At 50.4% G+C, this 12,408-nt stretch overlaps 1 protein-coding gene across 3 annotated transcripts in view; it reads left to right on the forward strand.

Annotated features, from left to right (window-relative positions):
• ASTN2 (astrotactin 2) overlaps positions 1-12,408 on the forward strand; it is an 855,221-nt gene that overhangs the window by 179,629 nt on the left and 663,184 nt on the right. For all 3 annotated transcript variants that reach the window (XM_036261816.1, XM_036261817.1, XM_036261818.1), the window contains exon 3: positions 682-1,066. In XM_036261816.1, coding sequence (XP_036117709.1) covers positions 682-1,066 — 385 coding nt within the window. The remainder of the gene's footprint in view (positions 1-681; positions 1,067-12,408) is intronic.

A 12,408-nucleotide genomic window follows, 5' to 3' on the forward strand; every position in this document is an offset into this window, starting at 1 on the left:
TGCAGTTGTATTAAAGAAAAATAAACATTAGTTTGCCTTGAAATTCCGCCTGAAGGACCCCCTAGAAAGGGACATTTCTTTTTTTCATTCATCCAACAAATCTTTATGAAGCATCTACTTTGTCCCAGGCCCCTTGCTGAGAATCAAACATTCAAAGATAGTATTTCTGATAATGAAGGAAGCAGAAACTATGCAGAAGTGATATTTAACATATAATGCTCTTGCACGTGCAGCAGGATGAAAGAAAGGCGGTCTCCTGAGCCCTTAGTGGACTCAGTCTAGAAAAGAGAAAGCAAGGCTGAGGGAGTGTAAGCCAATGTCCTGGGGCCATTCAGCTGGTGGGAGGCAGCGCCAGGGCTCAGCATCTCACTTGTGTGAAGCCACAGCCCTGGCCGGTCCCAGCGTTGAGCAGACCGCATTGCTCTGGCGTGACCACTGCCCACCTCACGTGCTGCTTATGGCGACCTTATGAAGAAGGAAGGGCAGGGATTCTGACTCATCCGTCTACACGTGAAAGCAAGGCTCAGAGAAGTCCGGTCGCTTGCCCAAGGTCACACAGTTTGTTGGTAGCCAGGCTGGGAAGCAGCATCTCTGAGGCTTTCTGAGCCAGACCCGGGGGTTCTGTCACTCTTGCCCCAAGAACAGCGGCCCACTTGCTGTCCTTCTTCCCTCCTGCTCCAGGGCGGCCTCATCGCGCTGCTGCTGCTGCTGCTGGTGTTCACCGTGGCGCTGTACGCCCAGCGGCGCTGGCAGAAGCGGCGCCGCATCCCGCAGAAGAGCGCGAGCACGGAAGCCACCCACGAGATCCACTACATCCCGTCGGTGCTGCTGGGCCCCCAGGCCCGGGAGAGCTTCCGCTCCTCCCGGCTGCAGGCCCACAATTCCGTCATCGGCGTGCCCATCCGGGAGACCCCCATCCTGGACGACTACGACTACGAAGAGGAGGAGGACCCCCCGCGGCGGGCCAATCACGTCTCCCGCGAGGATGAGTTTGGCAGCCAGGTGACCCACACCCTGGACAGCCTGGGCCGGCCAGGGGAAGAGAAAGGGGACTTTGAGAAGAAAGGTGAGTCCCCCTTGTATCCCACCTTCCAGAGGGCATTTCAGGGATCTGGGAAGAGGCGCAAGAGCTGGGTGGTTGGGGACCTTGGTACTGTCTTCTGGGCTAAGCCGTTTAGGACCGATGGCCAACTTCTGTTGGGTTACCAGAGTTCGTCTTCTCTGTGAAGAGTGTCAGTGTTATTGGAACTGGAATTTTGAGGAGCATCAGAAGTTATGTGGTCCAACATCTCTCAGGTGTCTCTTGATTACTTCCCTTGATGGCCTTCTCGCTACTCAGGAGAGAGCTCATCTCATTTCTAGACTCTACAGTTAGAAAGTTTCTTTCTTATATTGGGCTGAAATGTGTGTCCCTGGCCCTCCACGTTCACAAAGAAAGTAAATCCGATCTCCTTTCTCTAAGACATCTCTTGGGAAATTTGACAACAGGAAAAAAAAAAAGGCACCCTGTAACTTCTGGAAATCAATGTAAAGACACAATCCTAGTTTCCTCAGTTCATCTCGTGGTGTATTTTTCCAATATTTTATCGTTTCGGTCACTGTCCTCTAGATGGAGATTCTGATTTTGTATTTCCTGGAGTGTAGCACAGAACCAACCCCTCTTCCACAAGGTGGGCGTGCGGCTGTGCGGGCACAGGGACTCACCTCCCTCTTGCCAGCTCCGAGCGTCTGTGCACCCAGCTCAGGATCACATCTTTTGCAGCTATTCCTGGCTCATCCTGGAGTGTTTGATGATGGAAGCCTCTCACTCTTTTTCACATGTGCCATTTCAAAGACCCGTTCACTTCGTCTGTGGGTGGACAACTAATGATTTGGACACGCATCCAAGATGTGTTTGCATTTGTCTGTATTGAGTGTCTATGACACCATCTTGTTTATAGGTGGAATTCGGCTATTTTTCTTAGGTCGCTGCTCCAGCTGTTCCGTCCTGCTTTTTCTCCACACGGTCTTTGAGATGCTGGTGACCATGGGTTCGAGGTCTGGCCTGGAGATTCCAGTGCTGACACTGACCCCTCCCCTCTGTGGGCTAAGAGGAACCCTCCCTGCTTGGCCCCGCCCCGGAGCTCCGAATGCTCCCTTCTTCTCCTCTGCTCCTAAGTTATTTCCTCTCAGATGCATCTTTTTATGACCCCACCCCCTTCCCCAGCACACACACCTGCACCAAGCTCCAGCCTTCAAGGTGGGGAAGCGGGTCACGGAGGCAGGTCTCTGACAGTGATCTTGTTTGACCTCCTTTTCCTCCTCCCCCACCCTGCCTCCCTCTCTCCCTTCCCCAGACTGGACGGCCATACAGATGGCCACAGAGAGTCTGCGCTCAGGAGGGAGAGTGATGCAGAAATGAAGTCTACCATTTGGCTTCACCAGCTCTGTGACCGTGGACAGACTGCTCGCGTCTCTCCCACTTAAGGGGCATGATACGTAGTCTGCCTCAGGGCGGTGAGGACACCACGCGCAGCGTTCGGTGCACCGTCGCCAGTGTGCACTTCTGGGACTGTTACCCATGGCACCCGTCTGCAGAGTCGCTGCCCTGTGGCAGACACCAGGACAGTCCCCGCAGCAAGGGGAGGAAGGCAGAGCCTCTGTCCTCAACACTGTAGCTATCCTCCTGGGAGGAGAGCGGGGGAGGGGGTTAGGAAACCAGAGCTGAGGCTCGAAGGGTCCTGGGTCCCTGTGTCACACAGCAAGGATGTGGCAGAGCTGAGGTAGGAGCCCAGATCCCTGGCAGCAAACCGCAGTCTCCCAGAACCTTTATTCTAGATACCTGTCGTGCCCACATGGCCTCATGGGGTTGGCCCATCTCATTCGGAGGCGGGGCCATCCAAGGTCCTGTGCTCCTTAAAGAGAACACACGCAGCCTCGCGATTTCAGCTGCTGTATATCTGAGCTCCCTGCAAAGCCTCTCTGAGTTGCTCTCGTGGTCAGGGCGCTAGGTACCCGACCCTGGTATAATGGAGACAACACAAGGGACAGAATGGTGCTGGACCCAGAGGGTACACAAGACAAACTCCAGAGAGGCGGGGGAAGGTGCTCTTGGCCTCCTTGTCCCCATAGGACACTCTCTCCCCTGTGTTTCCTTTCAAGTGGAACTCTGTTCAGACAATAACAAAGTGAGGCCCTTATTTTCTGAAATCTCAGCTCTAGTTTGGGGGCGCACAGAAGAGAAATCCAAAGAGAGCGAGTGGTGGATGCGTGAGGAACGAGACCCAATCCTCCCTGCAAGGCAGCTGGTGGGGGAGCAGGTTTGGGTGGAACCGTGGCTTAGGTTCACTGGCTGCAAGGCTGTGTGCAAACCCTCAGCCACCCTGCAAATCCACGCCTTCATCTCACCTGTTTTTGTCTGAGCAAAAAAATTTCTTTTTTACAAATTTCTCTGAGTAGGCTTTAAAATAAAGTACAATTTGAAAGAAGACTAAGCACTTCTTTCAATACTGTGTTCCAGCCACCATGAGGGCAGGAACAGACGTAGATGGAAGTAGACAGCTCCAGGTAGGGTACTGGTCACCCTGACCATGGGGACGTGGCTGCTGGTGGCTGCTTGCAGCGTTATGGACCCTGAGCACCTGCTGTCCTTGTCTGCACAGGCGAGGACCATTCTGTGGCAGATTGCAGAAGAACTAACAACAGCAGCTCAGACCTCGTTTGTATTTTGTTGCCTCAGGTGGCCCTTGAGAGAGAAGCGCGGAGCTCTGTCCTTCGTGGGGTGGCCTGGGCCCAGTCATGCGTTTGGTCAGGAGTGGCGGGCATTCAGAGGCTGGGCAGTCCTTGCAAGCCATCCCAAAGCCCTTAGACTCCACCTTGCCCGGGGCTAATTTCACACATAGAGTGTGCCTATGAATTCGAAAGGCTTCCTGGCAGCTCCGTCTGCTGCTTTTCGGCGTGGACCTGCACATAACAGAGTCTGGAGAGCGGAAGGAGAAAGTTCCACACCAAGCGACGGCCGCCTGGGTTTCCAAAGCCTAAGCGGGTTTCCCATCCAGATGGCTGTGCCCTTTGGTAAGCAGTGAAGTCCTTCCGAGCCTGTTGGTAAACAGCCCAAAGCCCTGGGCTCTGCCCCCAGTGCCCTCCTGCGGCTGGCCCCTCCCCAAGGACCCCCCTGAAGTCCCCTCTGGCCAGGACTAGGGCGGCGTTAGTATAGGAGTCCAGTGTTAGGGCCGGCGTCCCGTCGTGCTGGTTAGGGCCTGTGCTTCTTCCCCGATACCCCCGAGATGAGAATGTGACTGTGTGCGCAGCACTGTGCTTGGTGCGTAAGAGCAACTGGACACGTTTCTGCTTTTTTTTATCTTCACTCGGGGACATTTTTACATTGATCTTCAGACAGAGCGGGAGGGAGAGAGAGAGGAAGAAGGAGAGAGAGAAACATCGATGTGAGAGAGACATATTGACTGGCTGCCACCCACACCACTCCAACCGGGGCTGGGGACGAACCACAACCGAGGTACGTGCCCTTAGCGGGAACCGAACCTGGGACTCTCTGGTCCGCGGGCCGACGCTCTAACTGCTGAGCCATACCGGCCAGGGTGAAACTGGATACATCTTAATGTCCATTTTTTAAAATTCATCTTTAAATGTATGTTTCCCTTCCCTGAATGTTATGCATGGAAGCTCAAGGGAATGAACAAATTCATCATTTCATCAAGGCATAGGGCAGGGGATGGCCAAATGGATATTGGAGTTTCTTTTTCTTTTTTCTTTATTGATTTCAGAGAGAGAGGAAGGGAGAGGGAGAGAGAGATAGAAACATCGATGAGAGAGAACATCAATTGGCCGCCTGCTGCATGTCCCACACTGGGGACACAGCCCACAACCTGGGCATGTGCCCTGACCGGGAACTGAACCTGTGACCTCTTGGTGCATGGGTCAACACTCAACCGCTGAGCCACACTGGCCGGGCTGGATCTTGGGGTTTCTTAATTTTATTTTATTATTGTGAAAGAAATGCATGCTCTTTGTAATAGAAGGAAGGAGGGAAAGGAGAGAAGGAGGGAGAGAAGGAAGGAAGAAAGGGGAAAGAAAACCAGAAAGAAGAAAGAAGTGAAGGAAGAAAAGAAAGAAGGCTGAGCTGTGTAAAGCAATAACTAAAATCCTACCTTGTCTCCATCCTATCCCACTGGCAGGACCCAAACGCTAATCCTTTGATGATAGTTTGATTTATACTCTTTTAGCATTTTCCAGTGTACACAGATATACACTGATGGGCCATCTCATCCACATATATCATTCTGAAGCGATTTGATAATTTACCAAACAATGTAAGCAAAGCTTCTTTCCATGTCAGCCCTGTGCACCTGTCTTATTCTTGTTGGAGGCTGTATAGGATCCCAGAATATGAATGTACGAAAGGCAGCAGCATTTACTTTGCTACCCCCTGTTGTTGATCATTGTGTCAATTTTTTGCAGTTATAATAAGTCAATAAACATCCTGAACATACACACACGCACACACCACACACACACACGTCTATATCTTGCAAAGCGTGAAACTATTTCTGTAAGACAGATGCCTAAAAGCATAATCTCTGCATCAAAGAGCACACCTTGTATATTTGTAATCACAAATTACACATTTGTGATGTTGGTAAGTATTGCCATATTTATTCACCTAAAAAACCAGTCTTACACTCTCAAGTGGGGCGACATACACTCTCCCACACCCGTCTGCACAAACAACCCCACTACCACATCACACTGGCTATTTGTATGTTACCATGGATCCTCTTGGCCTTCACTTACATACTTACCACATTTTATAGGTGCCGTTTTCTCTTTTCTTTTTTCTTTTCTAATTCTCGTTGGTCCAAGTCCTTCTCTTTGTGAGAAGCCGGGCCTCACAGTGGCCGGAGCGAGGATGCGCTGGGCGCGGCGGTGCTGGCAAAGGTGTGCTCTGCTCTCCTACGTGTGCGCAGGGCCGAGGGCGGACGAAGGACGGAGGGGCGGCCTCATGGACCAGCCGTGGCCCCTGGCGGAGGGGAGGGGGCGCGGTCTCTGACTTGGGGCCGGTTGCCTGAACCTTAGTGTGGCTCAGGATCGCAGATCGGAACATCTCAGTGTGCATGGGACCTTTGTTGAGAAGACAGGGAGAGAAAATGTTTATGGAGTCCATGTAACAACCACACTGCTGTCCTGTACATTCTCTCCTTCAGCCATTTGTTTGTTTGTTTTGAGTGTGTGCCTTCCAGATACTTTTAATTAATTTATTTATTAATTAATTTATTTTTTATCTTTATTGTTGAAAGTATTACAAATGTCCCCCCTCTCCTCTCCCACGGACCCCCTCCTTCCTTCCCCACACTATTGTCCGTGACCATTGGTGATGCGTGTAAGTGTTTTGGTTTAATCTCTCCCCACCCCCATCCCTCCCTCTGAGGTTCATCCTTGAGCCATTTGTAATTAACCCCGAGGGGCAGGTGGGTGGAAGGGGTGGCTGGGAAGCCAGCTCCGTGACACCAGCAGTGGACCTCTCATTGGTGACAACCACTGTTCTGGGAAGTCCTCACAACAACCCTGTGACTATGTACTAATGTTGCCTCCACTCTGCAGAGCAGGGGACCGAAACAGAGAGGTCTGAAGTGGCTCGTCTGAGGCCACACAGCTGGAAGGTGGCTGCAACTCGGGCATCGAAGCCTGGTGGGCAGGGCAGGGCTGGGCCGGGAACACACGACACCACACCGAGCCTCGTGATCCTTGGGAAGGCGCCAAGCTCTTCACTCCCACGGGTGCTAAAGTGTAGCAACCATGAGCTTCCCACAAATCTGGGAAAAAAAATAGGTAATTAACATCTGTTCTCCGAGGCAGGAAGCCGCTACACTGTAATTCTGAGCTCAATTGGCAGAAGGGACTTTGCGACAGGAGATTCAGTTTTCTGGAGTGGTGTACTGGTCCCTGTGGGTTCAGGGAACTCCTGTTTGGTGTCGATAAAGCGCTCTAGGGTGACAAAGAACTGAGAGGGTGCTTATTAACTCACCCTTCTGACGGTCCCCTGCGAATGCTATGTCAATGTCATCCTGTACAGTGCTTTCTCAACACCTCCTTCACTGCCTGATCGTGGTATTCAGACGTCTGCACACAGAGGCCCCAGCCAATTCCAGCCCCTCACCCTTACCCCTGCCAATATCCCCTCTTCAAGCCACATCCGTGTTCCTGATGTCCCCCGGACAGCTCACCTCACCTCACATACCTTCCTGCTCACCTGGTTTCCTTCTGCACGCAGCAGCGACTCTGTTGGGGTCCCTCTGGTTACAGAAGCCTCTTGCTTAAAGCTTTCCCAGAATCCTCACCGCTCTTGACCCACACCCTCTTGCCGAGGTTCTTCCTCCACAGGCCCTTTGCATATGACATGACTACCTTTTCTTGGACAAATTCTCCTCTTTCCTTCCCCTGTCTGTCACGGCTGACTTCTCACCATTTTGGTCTTAGCTTGAATCCTACCTTAGCGGATGAAGTCTTTTCTCTATGAATTCTCTCTTTTTGTCTTCAGTTCATTCCCCTGTTTAGTTCTGTAATCATACCTTTCATTATTTGTTTTTATTTATTAAATAATTTAATCCTCTTATTAGACTCAGAGTTTCATGAGGTTGTATGCCAGCTCTGTTGGGTGTGTTCTGTGTCTAATCCAGTGACTGGCACATAACAGGTGTTAAAATGTGTGTTGGGTTATAAGACGGAGGGATGAATGGATGGATCAATACATACCTTAGAGCCTTTTCACAGGCTGGTAACCTCTGCATGGACTACTTACCTTTTCCTGAACTGTACAAACCTTATTTAGTATTAGCAAATCAGTGATCTGTTGAATCTCCCCATCTGTCTTATAAGGAAGAAATTATTAAAATTTAGAGATCGTACCAGTACAGCTCAAAGGGATAGAGCCATCATTTGAACCCAGCTTTGCCTGAGTCCCCAGCCCACGCGTGTCTGAGGATAACGTGCATGAATCCTTCCGTTTGATCAGGAGAGCTCAGAAAGGGGCTTAGACACCAGCAGGCTGTCTTTGTATCGAACAGGTTGAACGCCAGCCACAGTGAGAAGTATATTTTGCACAGTGGTCACACAGATACACATGTGCACGTGTGTGTGCTTGTCTCTAAAGTAAGTTTTGCCAAAGAACACTTACCCCATCACGTGTGACGTGCTCTGACACGTTCTGCTCTTTCCACGTCATCTTTTCAACGCTGGTGGGAGCCACTGAATTGGTTTCACAGGTTACGAGTGGGTCATAATCTGAACTTCAAAGACCTTTCCGGCCTAGAGAGGCTGTATTGTGCTGGGAAAGCCCCAGGGGGCCAGCTCCCTGGTCACTGGGTCTGTGACAGTGACCTGAAGGTGCTCCAGGAGACCTGGAGGATGGATGTGATCCGAGGCACTGTGGCGAGGGGCAGACGGAGGAGCTCAGATGGTGCTGGAGACAGGAAAGGGACATCTGACACCCACCCTGTCCCTGGGGCAACCTGTTGGTCACTGTCCTTCACCCACCCTCTGGCCCGCTGTCCCATTATCTCCACACTTGCTATTAAAAAGGCTCACCCTGCCCTCCCAAAGGACCCTTTGTGTCTCCTCAATCTTCTTTCCTTGGACATTCTTCTACCCGCTACCTCCTCCCACCCCCAAGTTCTAACCCATCCTTCAGACTCCAGCTCAGCACCTCCCTGCCCCCACCGGTCCTTCCTGGAACCCCAGCTGGAGGTTCTCCAAGAGCCTGGGGCAACTCCATCTGTAACAACTTTTCCCGTTTGGGCCGAGCCGCGAGGTGCCGCTGGGCTGCCTGGGGACGAGGAAAGAGGAGTGGACAGGGTTGCCGTGAGCAGAGCAGGACTTCTTTAAACTGTTCCATATTTCGGGGTTCCACATCAGGCTATTTTTGAAAAATAGGCTGTCCAGCGTAAAAGGAAGATGAGTTTGTTTATGGCTTTCTTACACCAACCTGCCCCGATGCCCTATCCCCTCTTCTCGTTCAAAACACTCTCTGAAGTCGGCGTCGGGCAGCCTCCCAGAGGCTGTTGGGTGTTTTCTGTCCCCTCTGCATGTCCATCCGCTGTTCGCACAGAGGGGCTGGCGTTTTAGTCCCTGCTTCTTCTCTTTGGGTATACCTCTCCCTCCCTGCTCAGTCACTCATCCACTTGCTAATTTAATAGATATTTCCTGAGCACCTACTATACGCAAGGCACTGTGTTTAATGCAGAAGATACAAAGCAAGACGGGAGCCCTGGCTGGTTTGGCTCAGCGGTTGGAGCGTCGGCCTGTGGACCAGAGAATCCCGGGTTTGGTTCCTGCTAGGGGCACATACCAACAAAACAAAACAAAAAGACCAAGGGAGACAGGAAATAGTTTTCTCCCAGAAACTCACAGTTTAGAGGGGTGATAAAACAGTAATAGCGGCTTTATTTTATGTAGCCCTTTCACACTTATAGAATGGCTTCATAAACATTATATGATAAACTCTGTGTGCCGCTGAGCCCTTTTAAGAGACAAGGAGCCTTCCTTGAGCTCAGGGAAATTAAATCACTCACCCCACGGCACCGAGCAGGTGTGGTGAGGAGCTACTCCAACCCTCATTTCTGGAGGTCAAGTCAACTACTCCCTTCGAATTGCCACATTGTGTTCACCCCTGCAGCATCCTGAATGTCATTTGGCAAACAACTTGCTACATCTACATTGCCCTCCCCCTCTTAATTTTAAAGGTCATGAACTCTTTGTCTTTGGAAGCATCCAGAGAAGGCTAGGGAGTCACCTGCCAAGGCCGACACCGTCTCCGTAATTCCTTCTAATTCTCAGATTGTAAAATTTGAACCGAATCTGTTTCCACTCCATTTTCTTCTTAGTCCTTCTTGGAAAACAAAGGGGGATAAAAATCTCTGCTTGAACGAGTAGGTTTCTTCAAGCTAGCCAGCCTGGAAAACATTCAGAATTGAGAAGTTCGTTCTGTTTTGTTGTTTTGAACTCCAGGTGATCGCTGGTGGCACGGTAGGAAGTTCATCTGCGCCCCAGTTAATCATACCATAGAGTGGAGGCCCGGACCCCGACTCTGCAGCCCAGCCTCCCCGCTGCGGTTTCCAGGCCTTGCACATCGGCCCCGGAGCCTGCACACCTGGGCCTGGCGAAGCCAGACCGGGCGGTGCTTCCCCAGAGAGGAGCTCGGCACCCCCAGGCAGCCCTCCTCTGAGCCGTCTGCACACTCTCTAAACTAAGACGGGGACCGAGATTGGTCGTGGAATCGCAAACAGGAGTCTCACCAAAGCTGTCACCAGAGCCCTTAAAATGTCACTTCCCAGCATTAATTGCCACGATAGCAAAACAAGGGGACATCCTCTGAACATGTGCTTCCCCACCCCGTGGGGTCCTCTCCTGTCTCCCCTTCTCCCTGCTCCCACAGCCCCTTCCTCTTTGTCTGCAGGGACCCTCGGGGCATTCTGACTTGGTGAGACTGTGCCAGGCAAGGCAGCCACACCCCATGCGCTGCCCGATGAGGGTGAAGGAGCTTTGAGAAATGTCGGGCTGAAGGGGTTGTTCCCTGACTGATGAGAGTTGGAGCAATTTCCCAGCAGAGAGGGTTCCGTTCCTCCCATGGTGGCCTCCCTAGAAATGGCTGGAAGTCACCCAGTGAGGGGCCTGACTATCACCCCGAGGCCAGGCAGCTCAGCTCCTGTCTCCCCCACATGCACCCAGCCTGCCTCTGGCTCCCATGTCCCCATCCACCTCGGGAAGGCAGGAATCTCCACCCTTACCCACACATGACTGGCCCTTATTTTTCCTAATACTGCCTAGCTATCAAAGTGTATGCTCACCCTGGCCAGTTTGACTCAGCAGTTAGAGCGTCGACCCACTGACCAAAGATCCGCAGGTTCGATTCTGGTCAAGGGCATGTACTTTAGTTGCAGTTCGGTCCCCGGCCCTGGTTGGGGCCATGCAGGAGGCAACCGGTCATTGTGACCCTCTCACGTTGATCTCTCTCTCTCTCTGTCTCCCCCCCCACCCCTTCACTCTATCTGAAGATAAATAGAAAAATGTCCTCGGATGAGGTTTAAAAAAAAAAAGTATATGCTCATTGTAGAAAACTTTAAAATTTAAGTAAAAATACATATTTTTCAGAATACCTCAATTGCCACAGTAACTTTTTACCACTTTTTTCCTCTTCCTTTACATATTAAAAGTGGAAATCTATATTATTTTGTGTTTTATAACTCTTATTGAATATTATTCCATTTCAACATGTTTGTCATCTTAACCACCTCACAGTTGACTTATCGGTGTCCGTTCCAGTTGCTCCTCCCCCTTCCTTTTGTTCCTGTTAGTTTGTTTTCAGCAGCAGCAAACATTTTGGGGCCCAGCTGGTGTGGCTCAGTGGACTGAGTATCATCCCATGGTCTGAGAAGTCCTGGTTCGATTCCCGGTCAGGGCACATGCCCAGGTTGCACGCTCGATCCCCAGTAGGGGGCGTGCAGGAGGCAGCCAGTCAGTGTTTCTCTCACACATCAATGTTTCTATCTTTCTCTTCTGTCCTCTCTCTCTAAAAAAAAAAAGATAAAAATTATATATATATATATATATATGTATGTATAGGGGCTTAAACATTTTTTGTCATTATATTTTATTTCCTCAGTTTACACTCCCAGGAGTGGAATTATTGGGTCAAATAGTCTGAATGCTTTGACATTCTTTTTTTATCCTCACCCGAGGACATTTTTTCATTTTTTGTTCAGATAGAGTGGGAGGGAGAGAGAGGAAGAGACAGAGAGAGAAACATCGATGTGAAAGGGACACATCGAGTGGTTACCCCCCCACACGACCCAACCAGGGCCAGGGACAAACTGCAACCGAGGTACATGCCCTTAGTGGGAACCGAACCCAGGTCTCTCCAGACTGCAGGCCCCGTCGCTCTAACCGCTGAGCCAAACCGGCCAGGGCTGCTTCGCCATTCTTGAGATATGTTAAGCTCCACATCTCTGGGTCAGGAAGGCTGGATAAATATTTGTTAAATAAGGAAATATTTTTTTCACTGATTTTTATATTCATTAATTGAATAAGCTTTAATTAAGTGCCTACCAAGTGTCAGGCACTATTTAGGGCACAGAGAAAAAAACAGTGAATAAAATATTTGCAAATCTGTTTCTGTTGAGCTTACTTGCTAGTGTGAAAAGATCATAAGCAAATGAAAAAGAAAAAAGTATATAAAAATATATAATTATATGATATATCTAAAGTTATACAGAGTTATATAGATGTAATATCAAATCATGGGAATGAGAGTGGGGGAGAAATAAAAGAAGGAAGGGAATCAGCACCCTCAGGAAAGGCCGCCCTGATGAGATAATATCTGAGGACCCATCTACAGTAAATGAAACAATTAGCCATTTG

The sequence above is a fragment of the Molossus molossus genome, unplaced genomic scaffold, assembly GCF_014108415.1.
Source record: "Molossus molossus isolate mMolMol1 unplaced genomic scaffold, mMolMol1.p scaffold_m16_p_14, whole genome shotgun sequence".
Taxonomy (NCBI): Eukaryota; Metazoa; Chordata; class Mammalia; order Chiroptera; family Molossidae; genus Molossus; species Molossus molossus.